This window comes from Tenrec ecaudatus, chromosome 17 (assembly GCF_050624435.1).
Source record: "Tenrec ecaudatus isolate mTenEca1 chromosome 17, mTenEca1.hap1, whole genome shotgun sequence".
In the NCBI taxonomy this organism is placed as follows: domain Eukaryota; kingdom Metazoa; phylum Chordata; class Mammalia; order Afrosoricida; family Tenrecidae; genus Tenrec; species Tenrec ecaudatus.
Genome location: NC_134546.1, coordinates 35,721,750 through 35,741,035, shown reverse-complemented (window position 1 = coordinate 35,741,035; position 19,286 = coordinate 35,721,750). Strand labels below are relative to the sequence as shown.

The 19,286-nt window shown below is 43.5% G+C and overlaps 1 protein-coding gene across 3 annotated transcripts in view; it reads left to right on the top strand.

The window, feature by feature from the left end:
• The window catches only part of THADA (THADA armadillo repeat containing), a 385,109-nt gene that overhangs the window by 28,879 nt on the left and 336,944 nt on the right, over nucleotides 1–19,286 (top strand). For 2 of the 3 annotated variants that reach the window (XM_075535369.1, XM_075535367.1), the window contains exons 15-19: nucleotides 2,889–3,012; nucleotides 10,611–10,762; nucleotides 14,864–15,077; nucleotides 16,438–16,573; nucleotides 16,816–16,952. In XM_075535369.1, the coding sequence (XP_075391484.1) occupies nucleotides 2,889–3,012; nucleotides 10,611–10,762; nucleotides 14,864–15,077; nucleotides 16,438–16,573; nucleotides 16,816–16,952 (763 nt within the window). The remainder of the gene's footprint in view (nucleotides 1–2,888; nucleotides 3,013–10,610; nucleotides 10,763–14,863; nucleotides 15,078–16,437; nucleotides 16,574–16,815; nucleotides 16,953–19,286) is intronic. The other variant, XM_075535368.1, reaches the window with a different exon arrangement.

Here is a 19,286-nt window from a genome sequence, read left to right as displayed (position 1 = left end):
AAATGAAAACTGCCCAGATGATTTGCAGCGCTGTCAGTCTTTATGGGAGCAGAGACCCTCATCTCCCGAGGAGGTGCTAGTAGGCTTGAACTGCCAACTTCTTGTAGAACAGCCCAGAGAAGGCAACTAGTTGGAATGGCCGTTTTCTAGGCGAGTGAAGGAACGCATTGCCATTGCCTTGATTCTAACTCACCGTGGCCCCGTGGTACAGAGAAGTGCCTCCTCGGGTCTCCCAGGCTATAAAGCTTGACTGAAGCAGACGGCCTCATTTTCCTCTGGCAGAGCAGCTGGTGGGTTTCACACTATTGACTTTTAGGATAGCCGCCAAGTGATTGGCCACTGTGTCACCCAGGCTCCTAATTTCACACTTAAATAGCTAATCTTAACCATCAAAGTACTTTCAACATTAAAAAATACTTTCTGTACACCAGCTGCTCCTTGGGAGAAAGATTCAGCTTTCTACTCCCATAAAGGGTTCCATCTCAGAAACTTACTGTCCTATAGGGCTGCTGAGTCAGCTCCGATTGGATGGCAGTGAACTTGGTTTGGTTCTATCCATGCTGTCATTTAATATCAGATACGCAAGCCATAATCTAGGCCTTATTTTTGTTTGCCCAGTGGGAACACAGAAGCTTGGGCAAAGCTTAGTCTTCTTCCCACGGTCACTGAGCTGGGAAGTGAGAAGAGAAGCAGGACTCAAATCCATCTCTGTTCTTCACTCCCAAATCTGAAGAAAGGTGTCTTCTTAGCCTCAGTGTGAGAGAGGCCCCAGAGAGAAGCCAGTACAGGGAGGTGTGGAACGGTGAGTTCACACCAGTGAATGACGTGGCAGAGAGTGGAGGAACTGAGGTGCTGGGCCATGGGAATTGAAGCTAGAAAATCTCATCCATATGGGACTGGGGCTGGAAAGTTTGAAGGCTAGGCTAGTTGCTTGCAAACCTTTAGGGGATCCAGTGGATGTGCCCAGAGCATATGAAGGGGGTACCTCCCCCAAATAAAACTGTTTTTTCAAAGCTATGTATTAATTTTTTGGATATAAAATAACCTTATCACCTTCAAAGTACTCTCCGTTATACTTATATATTTGTCAAATCTGAAATTCCATTCTTGGAAACATTTTTCAAACTCATCTGTTTGGATGGCTGACAGCACCTCCTTTGTTTTTTTCTTCACCTCTTCTACGTCATCAAATTGCTGTCCTTTCATGTCCCTCCGCATTCCCAGAAACAAAAAGAAGTCACATGGAGTGAGTGAGGTCAGGTGAGTCAGGTGTGTGGGGCAAGAGAGGCATGCTGTTTTTCGCCAAAAGCTGACACACGGAGGTGGCCGCGTGAGCAGGTGCACTGTCGTGGTGGCAAAACCAGTCCCCCCATCTGCCACTATCAGGTCTTTTTTGTTGCACACAGTTACACAATTTTTTCAGAACCTCTAAATTAAGGTGACCTGATTTTAACATTGGTAAAGCGGGACACCATTGATAAAACCCATATCCTGGTGAAATATAACTTGTCGTGCATTCTTTCCAAAAATCGTGACTTTTTAAAAATGCCATGGGACGCGGGAAAAATTGTTAAAAATCAGGACTGTCCCACCAAAAGCGGGATATCTGTTCACCTTACAATAGAAAGCTAGGTTAACAGTCTGACCCGGTGAAATGAACTCCAAACGTACTGTGCCCCTCACATTACATCCAGTTTTTTTGGGATACCCCCTCGTATGTCTCTTGAGGGGTATGCTGATGGGGGTGGGACACTATGCTTAGGACAAAGGGTCTAAATGTATAAACTGGTTCTTGTCTCCTGTGAGGTCACAGAATTTAAAAAAAAAATAGAAAAATGTAATTGGCATAGGATCAGTTTATTTTTAAATTTTTTTATGGACTGGTTTTAAAGGATGAACGTGTTGCCTTTTAATAGACCAATGCTGCTGTTTTTGTTTACAATCAAAGCGAGGGTAATTGGAACATGTTTTCAATAATTATACCTTTCTTTCCTTTGAAACTCAGTAGACTCCACAAGCCCCTAAACCCGTAGGCTTGTGAAGGGCCTTGGAGGGCTCCGTCACCTTGCTTGGTGTCCTGGCCGGTGATCTGGAGGCCAGAGTCCCATTTGGAGGGAGTCAGTTGGGACTAGAACTGCTTCTGAATTACATTTCATCAAAAGTTCTTATTTTTAAATAATGATAATTTATAATATATCAAGGTGGTGGAGGGAGGAAAAAAAGAGGAGCCAATACCAAGGGCTTAAGAGAAAGTGAATGTTTAGAAAATAAAGATGGCAACAAGCACAAATATGCCTGATACAATTGATGTATAGTTTGTTATAAGAGCTGAAAAAGCCCCCAGTGTGTTTGTGTGGTCTTTAAAAAAAATCTATATATTTTGGGAAAAACGGTCTCATTTTTCATCATTTATATAAACAGAATCGTGGAATGGGGGCTCTAAGACCCAGGAGCAGACAGTGGAATAGTTGGCTTTTTGTAGGAATTATGCCAGTCAAGCCAAATTTATGAAGCATTGTACACGGGACCCTTCTTCAAGCATTTAAAAACCTTAAAAAGCATATATACCTTTGCTCCCTGAATGAGATCAGTTTAAACTTCGGTGAGGAAAACCAGCATGTTTGGAGAGTGTCGGCACTCGTTTAGGCCGACAGGTCTTGCTTTTTTTTTAACCAAAACTATAGCTCTGCTTCTCTGGACTATGTCAGGAATTGGGCTTCTCAGTCTTACAAAGAGAGAAGTAGCAGCTGGCATTGTTCAACAACCAATGTTTGCTCCCTTATTTAAAACACAAGTCAGAAACCTAAGTCACTTTTAAAAGCAGTCATCTTGATGGTAGGTGACCTATTGTGGGTTAGCGCTATTATATCTACTTTTTTTCCCCCCAGAATTTCATGTCATCAATTTGCAGCAGTCTCTTTGAAGCATTATTTCCTGGGTCTTCCTATCCAACTAGATTTTCAGCCTTAAGCATTTTAGGCTCAATGGCCGATGTTTTTCCTGTCTCTCAAGGTAAGTCTACCATAATGCGAGTGAGAGCCTTTTCTCTTCAGAAGCCCACTCTTCAATAGCTTCCTTTCCTTGACGTTTCTGTTTTGCTGTCCTTGTTTATGGAGGTCTTCCCCGTCACGGAATTCTTGTTTGGCCACCATTAGCTTTGCCAGGAAGGGGTATAAAGGAGGGCGATGGTTCTCACTCATCATTATACACCAGCCCCACCCTGGGATTTTCATGGCCTGTGCTTCTGACAGGGAGAAGTCGTTCACTCACAGGTCTCTTCCCCTTACCTAATTTGCCGCTCTTTTAAGATAGAGCCCAATTTGTTTTTTAAACAACAAAAAAATTAAAATAATAGTCTGATGTATAACATTTCTCAGCAAGTCTTTGTGGTTACTGTGTGTGTTTCCTTCTGTGCTGTTGGTTTCATAAGCTCTAGTCTGGTTTCAGAAATACAATACGAGGCTGTCATTTCCAGGCATTCGGATTTAATGACACCCCATTGTTTTCCCTTCTCAGGGGGTGCTCAAGGGGATGAACATTTAGCCTCTCTCGTCCACTTGCTTTTTTATTTTCTTCTCCCTCTTCCTTTTTTGGCAAGAAATAATTATTTTTAATATGTTTTTCTTTTTTTAACAATAGTTTTATTGGCACCTAATATATATATATCATATAGTTCAATCATCCAGTCATATCAAGGAGAATTGTGCGATCATTACCATATCAATTTTAGAGCAAAAATTATTATTTTGCTGTGCATGTGTGCACATTCATGTTTTATGTGCATTTCTCGTGTGTGCTCAGTGCCCCTGCCTGTGGTCAAATATGAGATTGTTCTGTTCTGTCTTGCTCTTTCTAAGGGAGTGGACACAGGACTGGAATATTTCCACTTGTGTTGGGTTCTTTTTCAGTTTAGATTTTTAAGCAAATATATATAAATGTATAGTTGTCTTGAGGGCAGTTGATTACTACAAATACAGGCTCGCTTCATTTGGGGGTGAGACGGGAGGGAGGAATGTTCTGTAACTTCTTAAGTTGGAAAAAGTTCAGCCCAACAGCAAAATGCCTAGAATTGCTCGTGAACAGCTGTGCACCTTCTGCGTCGATCCATCGGTCAGTAATATTTTTCAAGTTTGCTTTATCTCATGAATTATGTAAATCACAACACAATGATGGAATTTAAGAAATTGAGTATTGATACAAGCCTATTATCTAATATAGAATCCATACTCAAATTTTCCCAGTTGTCCCAATATGCGGCCTTTACAGCAAGCAACTTACTTTTTTCCTATGATCCCAGGCTGGGTCCATGTCTCCTTTTGTTGCCATGCCTACTTAGCTACCTCCAATCTGGAGTAATTTCCTGGCTGGCCTTTGTCTTTCATGACACTGCCGCTTTAGAAGCCTGCCTTTACTTGTGATTGGATTCAGGTGATGTGATTCAGGGTACCACATTAGGAAGTACGTGGTATCAGCCACCCCATGATTCATGGTGAAAACTTTTGTCTCTTGATTAAGGAGAATGTGGTTGGCTGAAAAAAAAACCAGCTGCTTCAAAAGATATCTATGTCAAATTCCTAGAATCTGTGAATGTTACCTTATTTTGAAAAGAGATCTTTCTGGGCTGGAATTAAGCTTACGATTTTGAAATGAGAAGACCATCCTGGTTTATCCAGGAGGCCCCGAAAACAGTCACAAGTATGATTCCTTACAAGAAAGAAACAAGAAGGAAATTTGACAAACAAGAGAAAGCAGTGTGACCACAGTGGCAGGGATTGGAGGGAAATGACCACAAGCCAAAGAATGATAGCTTTCCTTTATCCGCCTCTAGATGCCAACAAAGGCCAAGAACGGACTTTCTTCTAGAGTGACTCTGGCCTTGCCAGGACTTTGATTTCAGACTCTTGTCTCCTAAATTGTAAGGGAAGGAATTTCTGTGATTTTAAGACACCCATGGTGTGGTACTTGGTTACAAGAGCCACAAGAAGTAAATGTGGGCTCTCTGTCAGCTGTAGCCACTTTGGATAGTAGAGGGCCCGTGAAAAAGAGGAAAACTTTCAGTGAGGTGAATTGAGACAGTGGTGCAACAGTGGACTCAAAGTTAAGAATGACGATGAGGATGGTGCCAAAACTAGGAAGTGTTTTCTTTTGTTGTCCGTAGGGCTGCTATGAGTTGAAACTAACTCAAAAGCACTTAATGACAGCCACTGAATTTACAAAGTATTATTATTATTTTTTTAACCTGAGAGTGATAGCTTGCCTTATTAAAAACAAGTTCTCAGTACATTTAAAATATTTCCAGTCATACTGAAGGAGAGCCCTGGTGATACACTGGTTGAGTACTCAGTTGGCTGTTCACTGAAAGGTTGGTCGTTTGAACCGACCAGTCATGGTGGCAGTTTGGTTCTGTAAAGATGACCATACCAAACTCACTGTCATCGAGTCCATTCCCACTCATAGCAAACCCTATCAGATCGGGTCGAACCGCTTCTCTGGTTTTCGGAGATTGAAACTCTGCAAGGTTAGAAAGCCTCATCTCTGTCCCACAGGGTGGCTGGTGGTTCTGAACTTCTGGCCTTGTGGTTAACAGCACAGTACATTACCCATGACAGCACCAGAGCGCCTCTATAAAGATGGCATCCTGGGAAATCCTAGGGGATAATTCTACTCTGCCCTATAGGTTTCTGTGGATCTGAATTGACTCAGTGGCAATAGGTTTATATTATCATCTAGATGTATGTGAAATAACAGACTGGATTATGCTGGTAATTTTTAAAATGAGAGAGTTTACTTTAAAAGTGAAAAAGTAAAAGCCTAAGTTATCTTCTTAATGAATGAGTTACATATAACTGGACAGTGATCAATAACACAGTAATCATGTTAATTAAGCATCAAGTAGAATCCAGTGCATAGTGGTGTCGGTATTTGGGATTCTGAAGGCTTTACGGGAGTACATAGCCTAGCCTCATCTGTCTCCTGAGGAGCACCTGGTGGGGTTACAGCCCCAACCTTGAGGTTAGTATACAGCCGTCCCCTACAGCACCCCCAGCCTCCATTACAGTAGAGGAGGCTAGAGAGCACGGAATGTTGTTGGATGCTGTCGAGGCCACTCTTGACTCAAGTGACAGGGTCCACCTGCCCCACAGGGCTCCTCGGCGGCTCACTGGGTCTTTCAGTTGCAGAGTTGTTGGGTGGGCCCACACGGCCTTCCTTTCAGTTAACAGCCGCACCCTGGGTCATGGCTCCGCCAGGACTGGGCAGTGCAATGGAGGGGGGAAATGTGAATTTTTTCCTCCGTCTTCATCGTAAGGACTTTTAATACAGGATTTTAATATTTTATGAAAGGGCAGTGATTTGAATTAGTCAAAATAGTTTTTGGCTCTTCAAGCGTATTCTGCATCTTAGTTCCTACCGCTGTGGTGACTTTCAGGAACAGAAATGTGTTGTCTCATAATTGTGGACTGTCGAAGTCTGCACCAGGGTCCTGGCTGTGCCGAAGCTTGAAAGGGCTCAGAGAGGACCTCTCCCTGCTCTCTCTCGATTTCTGGTGACTGTGGGCAAGCCTGGGCATTGTTTTGTTGCCTCTTAGTGTGCTTCTGAAGTCCCTGTCTTTGGTGCCTGCCTTATCCCTGGGTGTCTTCTCATTTTAAGACAATACTCAGAAGGGATTATGATCAGGACCCACCCTATTTTCATATGACCTCAGTTAACTAGTATCTGAAGAAAAGCCCTATTCCAAACAAGGTCATTGTCACAAGTACAGGGTTTCGGATTTTATTTCATAGTAGGGGCTTGAGTCAGTACATAATGCCATGGGCTAAGAGCAACCTCCCGTATCTGCCTTACTCAGAATCAAATGCTACGAGCCACAATTCGCAGCGTGAGCATCTGATCCCAAAAGTAGACGAATAGTTTGACCAGCAAATATTTATGTAGGGCTTATTGTATGTCAAGTCGTGTTGTAGGAGTCAAAAGTACACAGAACAAAATATTGAAGCTTACATTTTAGTGGACAGAGAGTTGAAACCACACTTACTGCCATGAGTTGATTCTGACATGTAGGACAGAATAGAAACCTGTGGATTTCTGAAACAGTCCATTTTTATGGGCCTAGAAAGGCTTATCTTTCTCCCTGGGACCAACTGTGGGTTTGAACTACTGACCTTATGTTTAGCAGCTGCGTGCATCACCAACTACACCACTAAGGTTCCTGACTGGGAGGAGACAAGCAACAAATTAACAAATAAATACATGGAATTCCAAATAGAAATAAGTGTTTTGAAGACAACTTTCATGAAAGAAAGGGAAAGAATATTTTATGAAGTGGGACCAGAAAAGTTCAAACTTGAGCAGAATTTTGGAACAGTAAATCAAATAAATCATAAAGGAAATAAAAAACAATAATTTTAAATGATTAAAAATGAGAATATAATATGACAAAACTTAGTAGATACAGTGAAGGAAGTGCTTAGGGGGAATTTTAAGTGCTTACATTAAAAAGAAGAAAGATTTCAAATTGATATCCTAGCATTATTACCTTTAGGAATTAGAAACAAAAGAGCAATTAAAACCCAAAGTTACCAGAGGGAAGAAAAGAATAAAGATCAGGACAGAAATGAATGAAACGAGAGTAGAAAACAACAGAACGAGGGCACCAGAGACTCATCTCACATAACTGAAGGCAGTGCTTCTCCATCCTCCTAATGCCATGACCCTTTCAAACAGGTCCCCACCCCCAACCATAAGCTCATTTTTGTTACTACTTCATAACTGTAATTTTGCTACTTTTGTGAGTTGGGTGACCCCTGTGAAAAGGTCATTTGACCCTCCAAAGTTTGAGAACCACCGACTTAAGCAGACCATTATGAAGTCTTAAAAGGGACAAAGAACACAAAAGACACAAGCACATCATCCCTCCTGTTAGGAGGTCACAATGTTGTCCAAGGATGCTAGTTAAATAGGACCTAGAGCAATGGAAGGAGGCACAAGTTGATGATTGGTAGTAGATTGGCCCCTCACAGTTCCTGATAGTACTGCAGGCAGAAGCAGGAACAGCTCATGATTAGGGCGCACACATAAAGGTAGAAGAAGAACTTACAAGATGGGTCCAGGCCTTCCTACCAAGACCGTCAGGGTAGCACTGGTAGATAGCCTGACTATGACCATGCTCGTGTACTGTCTCCAGTACTGTGATTTCCCTCAAGGACACTCCCAGTCAGGCCTCTAAGAGACGGGCCCTCCCTAGGCTGATTGGACAGAGGTGGAGGCAATCCACTTTCCAAAAGACCCTGCAAGGGGCAAGATTATCTATATCCTTGGATGATGGCCAGAAGGAATTCAGTGGTGGCCTAAACCAGGGGAGACTGTAAATGGATTTTGGACCATCAATGTCATCCATACTATCTGAAAATGGGGTGCCAGAATTGAAGCTCCAGCACAGAACAAACCAACACTTGCGGTTTGAAAGCAATCAATAAAATTGACAAACCTAGAGCCAGATAAGGAAAAAAGAGAAAAATACAGATAGCTAAAAACAGAAATGAAAGTGGGAATATTACTACTGACATTACAAAAATGAAAAATAATAAGACAATACACCATGATCAGAATAGATGGATAAGAGGTGCAGCTTCCTAGAAACACACCAACTACAAAAACTGACTCAAGAAGAAATGGAAAATTTGATCACGCTGCAAGGGAAGAGATTGAATCAGCAATTAAAAAAAACCCCACTCTTTTTAGAATTCAGTGTGCATCCACAGCAGAATTGCCAGAGCGCACGCTTGAAAGAGAGATTGTTTTAACATCTATCTCTTGGTCGTCTGAGTTGACTTTGAAATGCAGTCTTCGATTCCTTGCACATTTATTTGTGTTGCTCTCACACTTGATGGTGAGACTGAGTTGTTTGTGTAGCTGTGTCACCCTCCCTGGATGATTTCCTAGGTATTCTCTGCTGTTTTCTAGAGCCGCACGTGGATGCGGTAGAGTCACTCCTGCCCTTTTTGTTTTGTTTTGTAGATAAACTGAACATTTTGATCTGAATAGCAAAATGTTGTCTCCTTATTGTTGATACGGAGTAGCTCTGTTAGGATATATGAGTATTACCAGGTTTATTTTGTGTAAGTTCGTCCTGAGCCATGGTAACACGTTGGTTTCAGGTCAACAAATTCTATGAAGGTTTTTTGTTTAATTTTTTGAAATCATTTTATTGGGGTCTCGTACAACTCTCATCACAATCCATCCATCCATCCATCGTGTCAAGCACATTTGTGCATTGTTGCCACCATTATTCTCAAAACATTTGCTTTCTCCTTGAGCCCTTGGTATCAGCTCCTCATTTTTCCCCCTCCCTCCCCACTTTCCCCTCTTTCCTCCCTCATGAACCCTTAATAATTTAGAAATTGGTATTATTTTGTCCTGTCTTACACTGTCCAATGTCTCCTGTTACCCACTTTTATGTTGTCCATCCTTCAGGGAGGAGGTTATATATAGATCCTTGTAATCAGTTCCCCCTTTCTACCCCATCTTCCCTCCACCTTCCCAGTATCGCCACTCTCATCACTGGTCCTGAAGGGGTCATCTGTCCTGGATTCCCTGTGTTTCCAGTTCCTTTCTGTACCAGTGTATATCCTCTGGTCTAGCCGGATTTGTAAGGTAGAACTGGGTTCATGGTAGTGGTGGGGGAGGAAGCATTTAAGAACTAGAGGAAAGTTGTATGCTTCATCGTTACTACATCGCACCCTGACTATCTCGTCTCCTCCCTCAACCCTTCCATAAGGGGATGTCCAGTTGCCTATAGATGGGCTTTGGGTCCCCTTTTTGTTTTTTGATACCTGATACTGATCCCTTTGACACCTCGTGATCACATAGGCTGGTGTGCTTCTTCCATATGGGCTTTGATTCTGAGCTAGATGGCCGCTTGTTTGCCTTCAAGCCTGTAAGACATCAGATGCTCTATCTTTTGATAGCCTGGCACCATCAGCTTTCTTCACAACATTTGCTTATGTACCCATTTGTCTTCAATGATCGTGTTGGGAAGGTGAGCATCATGGAATGCCAGTTTAATAGAAGAAAGTATTCTTGCATTGAGGGAGTACTTGAGTAGAGGCCCAGTGTCCATCTGCTACCTTAATACTAAACTTATACACATATGCACATAGATCTACTTCCCTATCATCGTATATAAATATATTTACATGTGTACATGTCTATATGTAGACCTCTATAAATTCCCTTTGCCTCCTAGCTCTTCCCTCTATTTCCTTTTACTTTTCTCTTGTCCCACTATCATGCTCAGCCTTCTATGAAGGTTTTTTAAAGGTATGATCCTAAATTTTTTTCCTTATTATTTAAGAAAATAACCTAAGAATCTCTGTCACATTCCTTTAGAGAGAGAGGTTTATGCCTATTTGTAAACATGTTCATTTTTCATGAGGAAAACTTAATACTGATTATATTGATATAAAAATTATTGTATTATGGATAAGATATGAAATGAGTATTTTTGTGCTGTTTGTCTATAAATCTAGCCAAATAACATTTTAAAAAATTTTCAAAAAACTTTTTTTTTACTTCTAAATTAATGTTTTTTGGTTGTCTTTTGTATTTCTTAGGTAAAATCCCATCAGTGTATCAGCTGAGTCGTGATATTGATGCTGGCCGTATCCAAACACTACTGGAATGCTTTTCTAGCGCTTTTGAGGAAGTGAAATTTTTAGCTTTTGATCTTCTGATGAAGTTGACAAAAACAGGTGTCCAATTTCAGGTATTTAGGCTTCTGTGTAAATGTAAATGTGATGCGTGCATGGAAATGGCCTGTTTGAGCAGCAGGTCACGAGCCTGCGGCCTGTTGATGTTGACTGAGTTAGCATTTGCCTGGATTGTTGTGGTCTGATAGGTGGGAGGTGCTGGGGTGGAGTGGCGGGAAAGGTGAGTATCCAGGCAATGAAAATAAGACGAAAATCGGTGAGCTTTACCTTTATTTAATGCGCTGCCACCCGGAGGTGTAGGAGGCAGGTGGTTTTATGGCTTACAGGATGATTGGTGTATTTCTGCTAACTGCATTCTCCTGAGTTCCTTTGGACATGTTCGTATTTGGTCAGAAGATCTCATTGACAGTAAGTTGAGGCTTTTTTGAGGTAATCTCCCTCTTTAGGAGGTTAGGAAGTTGAATATCAGTGAGATATAAAATGTAAGTGAGGTTTCTGGTCTCTGAACAAGCAATAGCTAAACTGAGACTGAAACCCAAGCATTCTTGCGGTTAGCAACACGTCTCTGCCTAAGCTCTCTGCTCCTTCACCTGCCCCCACATTCCTGTTCTGATAGCTGTTGCTCTGCTCTGACCTTGGGGTGGGAACCAAGGGCGCTTCCCACACTTGGTCAGTGGTGGCCCAGTGTAGCAGTGGGTCTGCTGGGAAGCCCCTTGTCCCTGTGGTCAGATCTGCTCTGGAGTCCCCAGTGGAGTGCCGACTCTAGAGCAGTGGTTCTCAACCTTCCTAACGCCGCGACCCTTTCATACAGTTCCTCATGTGGTGCTGACCCCCATCCATAAAATTATTTTTGTTGCTCCTTCATCACTGTAATTTTGCTACTGTTATCAGTTGGGTGTCCCCTGTGAAAGGGTCATTCGACCCCCAAAGGGGTCGCGACCCACAGGTTGAGGACCGCTGGGTCTAGAGCTTCAGTTTCTAGCTTGTCTGAGGCAGACTTCGGAGCTACAGATGAGCTATAGTCTGAGCCCTCCCTGCCTGTTAAGTTCTACCTTGGGCCGAGTGACCTTCAGGGTCAGAGGGATCGTGCAGGGACACATGTTGGAGAACAAGAAATGTCTGTGTGTCTCGTTTTCAGATAGCAAGATCGCAGAGTGTCTCTTCTGGTGGAGGTACAGATGGGGTGTTCTCCCCAGCATCCATCCATCTTCACTGGGACCTTTCAGGCACCCTAGTGTGCACAGTGTTGTCTGGGGCAGAGGCTGCTCATTGTAGACAACACGCGTGTGGGTTTGTTTTCCAGAAGACTATTCTGTTTTTCCCCTTGCCATTTGTCGCACTGTATCTTGGTACCACATGGAGCCATGTATTCTCATCCAGAGCCATTATCTTAAGAGAAACTGAAAGCCTTGGCCCTCAAACGATCTATAAAGGGCCCTTGGGGCGCCCCATGCCTCTCCAGTTTTGTTCAATTTGCATGTAAACCCCGAACTACAGAATTCAGGAAATTTAGTACAACGTATGACTGATTATGGAGTCTTGGGTGATGGAACTGTCCAAACCCTTGGCTGCTAACTGAAACATTGGTGGTTTGAATCCCCCCACCGACACCTAGGAAGAAAGGCCTGGGAATTGACTTCTGAGTGGGCACGGTCTTTGAAAACCTTCTCAGCACAGTTCTACCCTGCTACACCCGCGGGTGCCATCAGTTAGAATCAACTTGAGAGCAACTTATTAAAAAAAAATTTTTTTATAGCTGTGTTAGTCTGAATTTGTTTCTCTAGTTCAAGTTCTGTATAATCAATGGGTTGATGTGTTAGTCTGGGTAGACTAGACAAACAAATTCATAGACACTCGTGTATAAGAAAGGCCTTTATATAAGGAGTAATTTTACATTAAGAAAACAACCCAGCCCAGATCAGATCAATTCCATAAGTTCAATATTAGCCCATATGTCCGACACCAATCTATAGTCCTCTTCAGACTCAGGAAACCCATGCAATGATGCGAAATGCAGGAAGATCACAGGCCAGTGGGTGGGAAGTCTTGTGAACCCTGTGGCAGAGGAAGCATCTCAGGACTGGCAGAGGTCTCCACGTGCCTCCTCCAGCTCCAGGGAGCTCTCTGTGTCTTGGCAGTTGCAGTGTCTCCCAGGGAGGGAACGTGCAGCCCGCTTCCAGGGAGCTCTTTATCTCCTTAGTGCCTCCAAGTGAGGTCTTCAAGCTGCCATCTGATTGACAGGCCAGACGTCACCCCTCACTCTTAATTAATCCTCTCAAATTCACAACAGATTACCTAACTACCACAACAGCTTATTGAAGGATTTTGGTGAAACTCGATTTGGCTTACGTATTAGTAAGGTTGTCATTGGAATAGGGCATTCAGATTCTTTTTTTCCTTGTTACTCTTTGACATAAATATCCTTTTAGTGGGGATGTCATGGGTTGGGGGCCAACTTGAACGCAGCTAAGGATAGCAACAGCAATATTTTATTGTATTGGTAATATGTCAAAAGATTTAGGAATATTAATTTTATTATATTATGTTTTCGATGCCTTATTTTGAGTCTCACTCACTCATGAGTCAGTGCCGATGCTTAACAACCCTGACAGACTGAGTGGAGTGGCCCCTTTGGGTTTCCACACCTGTAACTCTTTACGGGGCGGCAAGCCTGCTCTTTCTCCCTCAGGGCGACTGGTGGCTTCCCTCTCCTGGGTAGCCAGTGGGTAGCAGCCGGGGTATACCCTAGATAAGAGAAAATTTTAAATATAATTAAGTTTTAGACATTTAAAAAGGCCAGTCCAATTTCTACAATGATGCATACTAGGGGGCTTCAGAAAATTCATGGAAAAATTAATTTTAATTTCATTTTGTTACCAATTGTTTGAAACAGCCTTGTAGATATACTAGGTTTCTGATGCTATATTGTTCTAATATATGACTTTGGAGGTCACCTAGTTTACTTCCCTCCCCCCCCCCTTTCTCTTTTGAGCTACATATCTTGAGTCTTTATATTCTAATTTGATTCATTGAAAATGACAGAGCAATGACATTTCTATATCAAAGCCTATCTACTTTGAGTGTTACTATTTGATTAGTAAGCCTACTGACTCTGTAATAAAAATAATTCAGATGCTTTAGGCTAATATTGGCCTAAACTAAAAACTTTAGGTTTTTAGTTCATAGAAAACTAAAGTGAACAGTAAATGTTTAAACTATAAATAAACTGACATTGTAGTCATTATATTGGTATTATTTAAAATTTTTTATAAACTGTCATTAAATGCTATACCTATAATCAACTTCAAAATTTCGGCCTCGGTCATCTTTCCCTTTTATAATTTGACAGTTGGGGACTTTTCCTAGTATGATCAGAATATTCTTGAGCTAACCCAGCTCTGCGTTCCTCGCTCCAGGCAACTTATCAGCTAAGCACTTGGGATGAGGGCCACATCTCCTATTTGAAGGGCAGTGTTTTCCAAGTGTCCCCGTGAACTTTCCTTCCTCTGTCTCCTTCCGGATAGGTTGTGTGAGTAGAGGTTTGTGTGGGAGCATGGGTGCAGGTTTTCTGAGGACATCAGGTATTTGGAGATGAGGAGGAACAACCTGTCCGAATTTGTCTTTCCCCCCTGAGCTAGCTGTATAGGAAGGGAGTCTTGAGGGTCGGGTACAACGTAAACCCTGATGGACAAAAGGATTCCGACTCTCTATGGAAATAAGGACTGCCATAGCAAAGTTTCCATAGGGGGAAGAATACACTTTTGCTGAAGAAAGAAATGTGAATTTTTGAAAATAATTTTCAGTACCCACAGTCACGGAGTTGATTGCCACTCAGGACAGAGTAGAGCTGTGCTTTGGGGTTTTTGAGACAGTGGGTCTTTTTAGGAGCAGATGGTCTCATCTGCTGGTGGTTTGCTCTGCGGGCCTTTCAGTTAGCAGCCTAGCACTTAGTCCATGGGGCCTCCAGGGCTCCTAAAAAGACATTTCACCATGTTGCGTTCCTCGTTGAAATTATTTTAGAAAAGATTACTAAGTCATCCGTGTGTATAATCAAATCTCTTGATGTTGAGTCGTATGGCAGATTCTGTTTTTAAATGTGTTATTCCTTCCATTCGATGAACTCTTGAACTGATGGTGCTGAGTGTGTTTTATCTTAGGATTCGGAGAAACTGCGACACTTACTCCAAGCAGCATTGGAGCTCAGCACCAGCACCAAACCGCACGACTGTGTGACAGCGTCCTGCCTGCTGAACCTCGTCATCGGACGAGCTGCTCTTCCGGCATCCCTGTCTGCCTGCTCTCAGGGTCAGCAAGTTGCGTGTGGAGCCGGGGAGGAGTCTGCGCTTGTGGTGGAGAGGAATACACTAGTGGGTTTGTATGGAGTAAATGACCTTTGGCGCATACTTATCAGAGCCCTCTATCTGTAGTCTTTTGCTATTTACTTGGTAAGAATCTCTAATGATAAAACATTTACTTTGTGTTTTTCATTTTTTATTTAATAATTTACCAGCAGGGGAGACTACACGAATTTATCTTCAGCAGCTGAATATTTTCTCAGCTGTAACTTTTCTGTCGAATGTGGTTTTGAATAGGTGATTCCTGTTAAATAATGTAGATATACAGATACATATTAATACAGTTCTTTTTAAAAGACGCCTTTCTCTGAAAGACGTTAGCTCCTTCCCCCCTCCCCCCCCCCCCCCCCCCCGGCATTTCTCTCTGGGATTAGTCAGATGGTCTGCATTATTTCTGCAGGGACGAGAGCTCCTTTGTCAGTGGGATTTATGGTCTCACTGACTGTCACACCACTACCTCCCCCTACAAGCAGTTTTAAAACTTAGGTTCTGAGACTGTTTCAATATTTGTGTTTTTCACCAAACATTTTAGGGATTCTTGGGCTGTAAATGAGGACAGTTGTGGATTTTGAGAAAAGAGAGGCCCGTTATAGATGTTATGGTGGTGGAGCAAGCCATGTAAAAGAGAACGGTGTTAGGGAGCCTGGGATAAGTCGACACGGCATGGTCTGGAGTAAGTGGTTCGAGTTTGGCATTGTACTCTGAATTTGTTTAAAAAAAAAAATTTAGTCCTTCAGAGAAAGACTCCAGGAGGGTGACAGGATCGCATACTGTGTGTAAAGCATTCAGATTTAAACCTTTTAAAAGCTCTAACATTTTATTAACTATTTAATTAAAAAACATTTTATTGGGGGCTCTTACAGCTCTTATTCCATACATCAGTTGTATCAAGCATATTTGTACATATGCTGCCATCATCATTTTTTAAACATTTACTTTCTATTTGAGCCCTTGGTACCAGTTCCTCTTTTCCCCCTCCCTCCCCCCTTCCCAACCTTGTGATCCCTTGATAAATTATACATTATTATTGTTTTCTTATCTTACACCGACCACTGTCTCCCTCTCCCCATGGTTCTGTTGTTCATTCCCGGTGGAGGATTATGCGTCGGTTTCAATATTTAAACAAACACAAGGAGTGACTGATGCACAGGGACTTAGGGAAGGACACTTGGGTCTGCCCTGGAGGCGACCACATGGGAACTAGACATGATGCCCAGGCTGGAGAAAAGATGAAGAGCTCATTTTGACTCAGGAGCTCCAGTGCCGTCGTCGTTCACAGAGTTGGATGTTGGCACGGGAGTTGTTTTCGCCATTCTCACACTTAGAGCTGTGCTTTCTAACCGCCCCGGCGTGGCCTTTCTGTCTGCTCTGTCTAGTTATCAAATGCCTGTTGGAGAAGCTCGAGGAAGAAATCTCTCAGGCTGAACAGTCTCTGCTCCGGGCCGCAGCGTCGTTTCCAATGTACGGGCGCGTCCACTGTATCACTGGAGCTTTGCAGAGGTTACCTTTAAAGTAAGTGTGTCCCCAGCCAACTCCTCAGACACCGCACCGGCTGTGCCCACTCGCCGGGGAGGGGAGAGCGGTGCCCCGCCTTACAGATGATGGGACACCAGAGGGGCCGTGCTCATAGATGGTCTCGCTCATAGATGGCACACTTTTGAAACAAAGTGTTTCTCATTCCTTTTTTCTTGTCATGTCTGCTTGGGAAAAGTCACTTTTGCTTTCCGTATAACTTTCGTCCCGTCTCGTTGCAGCAGCCTGGGCTTGGTGCATGCGTGGACGCCCGTGGTGGAGAAGCTCCTTGTGGTGTCATACAGGCTGTCTGCCGTGGTGTCTCCTGTCATTCAGAGCTCCTCCCCCGAGGGCCTCATCCCCATGGACACTGACTCAGGTCAGCAGGGAATGAAGGGGAGAGTGACAGGCCTTGATTATGATATCTTTTCTTTTTGAGTATCATATTTTTCTTTCCCCTAAGAAAAAAGGAAGATGCCTCTGTTCTTAGTTAGGTGCCATCAGTCAGTCCAGTTGGTAGCGACCCTGTCTATGTGTGACAGCATGATCCCTCCCCAGCCCTGTGCCGTCCTGTGTCTCATGTTCCGTCTGAGCCCACCGTGGCAGCCTTTGTGGGAGCTTCCTCTCTGCTGCTGCCCCTCGGCCCAGCCAAGCATGATGTCCTTCTCCAGGGACCGGGCTCTCCTGACAACAGAGCCAGTGTGCTGTTGAGTTGGGGAGCAGGGAAAGGAGAAGGGCTTATTAATATAGGGACCTGGTAGAGGTGGGACGAGAGCCAGCCTACTTCTTTTGGTCTCGAAGCTTCTGTACTTTGTCACGGTGCTGTCTGTGTTAGTGGGAATATTTGAGTTTTCCCGTTCTGACAGGTTTCTGCCGTATACAGACTCTGACTGTTACAGGCTGTCTGTAGTAGTCGTGGTCCTTTTGCCTTGCTAATAATGTGTTGACTATTAAAAAATAATCAGGTGCTGAGCAAGGTATCTCCTCCCTTGTGTCAAGTAGGTAATTTTAGAACACAGCCTCTCAGATGGATGATGGGGACTGGAATCAGGCAGGATGTGTTCCAGAGGTGGAGTTCAGCCAGGTTAAATGAAATGCTTGGCCTTGTGGACTGGCAAAGACAATTTAATAGTCCAAAAACCAGATAAGGAAAATCGCAACTATAAGGAAATACTCAACATGTCCAAAGTTGAACTCATTTACTTTCCTCTGCCTGTTGTCCCCAGCTCGCGTCGATGTGAATGGTCCCAGTTGAGTCTAAGGAGGCAAGTCGTTACTCTAGTATTGTGTCCTTGTACGTGGCCTGCCTCCAAGCTCTTGTAGTGCTGCACTTTACCTCTATTCCCAAATACGTAAGTGTAGATCTGCAGCGCCCCACACAACCGATGTTCCTGCACCCACTATTCACCTCCTCCTGAGGCCTTCTCATTGCATCCAAAATAATCTGCTCAAATTATGTAATTGATCACATTACACATAATCTTCACTTAACCTATATATCCTGCTGCCCACTTCTCCCCACCGCTCCCCACAACCTTGTTTTAAATCCACCGTGGACCCCGGACCGGCGCTGTCTGACTCCTGCTGCTACTTCTCATGGAATTGTACTTCTGTTAGGGAGCCTGCCTATATTTTGTTCCCTGAGTCTTAGCACAGTGTCTTGTGGAAGTAAATACAGAATACATATTTGTTGGTAATGAATGAATAAGTGAAGAAAAAATTCCTTGTAAGGCCAGGAACCAGAATCAGTGCCTGATGTCTGAGGTGGCATATCCTGGCCTGGAAGCTGGTCAGAAAGGATTGACTGTGAAAGATGGAGGCCTGCGAGTGAACCTGTACACACAGAAATTCAAAAAGTAAATTTACATTGGGCGTTGAAATAAAAGTGTGGATGCATTTTGGAGCACAATGAGAGGTGTGTTGTGGAAACATCTTGAGTGTATCATGAATACACACTGCAATTCTTGGGGCTGATTTGTTGATAATTAGCGTAACCTGGAGAAGTATGTTTCCCTTTGACAATGACCAGTTTTTTACTGTAAAGGTGTCTTGGGGCCCTGTAGGGCTAGCTCTGGCCACAAGAGGGAAGAGGGATCACAACTCCACAGCAGCCCAGGGCTGATTCCTGTGAGCTGGCCTTCACCTTCTTCACCTTCTTTACCAATTTTGACACCAGCCGTCCTTCCCAATCACTCGCTACAACTCTGCTTCGTTCTATACCTTGCTTCAGTGGCCACAGAGTTTGTAGAGAGTACTCACTAGTACTGAGTGTCTCAGAGAAGTTAGCAGCTTACAATTCAGGATCAGAAACAACCCAGGATGCCATTGTTAGGTCAGGAGTGTGTCTGCTCAGCTGTATTGACAGGCACGCCTTGCTGTGATACTCTGCCTCTCAGCCGGGTAGCCCCTGGGTCTCTGTCCTGCTTAGGCTCTGTCAGCACTGCCAATGAATTTCCCAAAGCTGCTCTATTCCACCATCAGTCAACTTCAGCCAGAAGGCACTCGGCTGGATACGTTCTTTGGACCGGAAGTCAACTGCTCTCTCATGCCCCGACTCTTGGTTCTGCAGCTCCCTTCCCTCTGTGCCACTCTCTTGTCTTCTGGATCTGGAGGTTCAGCATTCAGGAAACCTGGAGCCCAAAGGACACGCCCTGCTCCTGGCTCCTGGCTCCTTTTTGATGATAGTGAGATCCTCCTTCCTGCATCTGCGAAG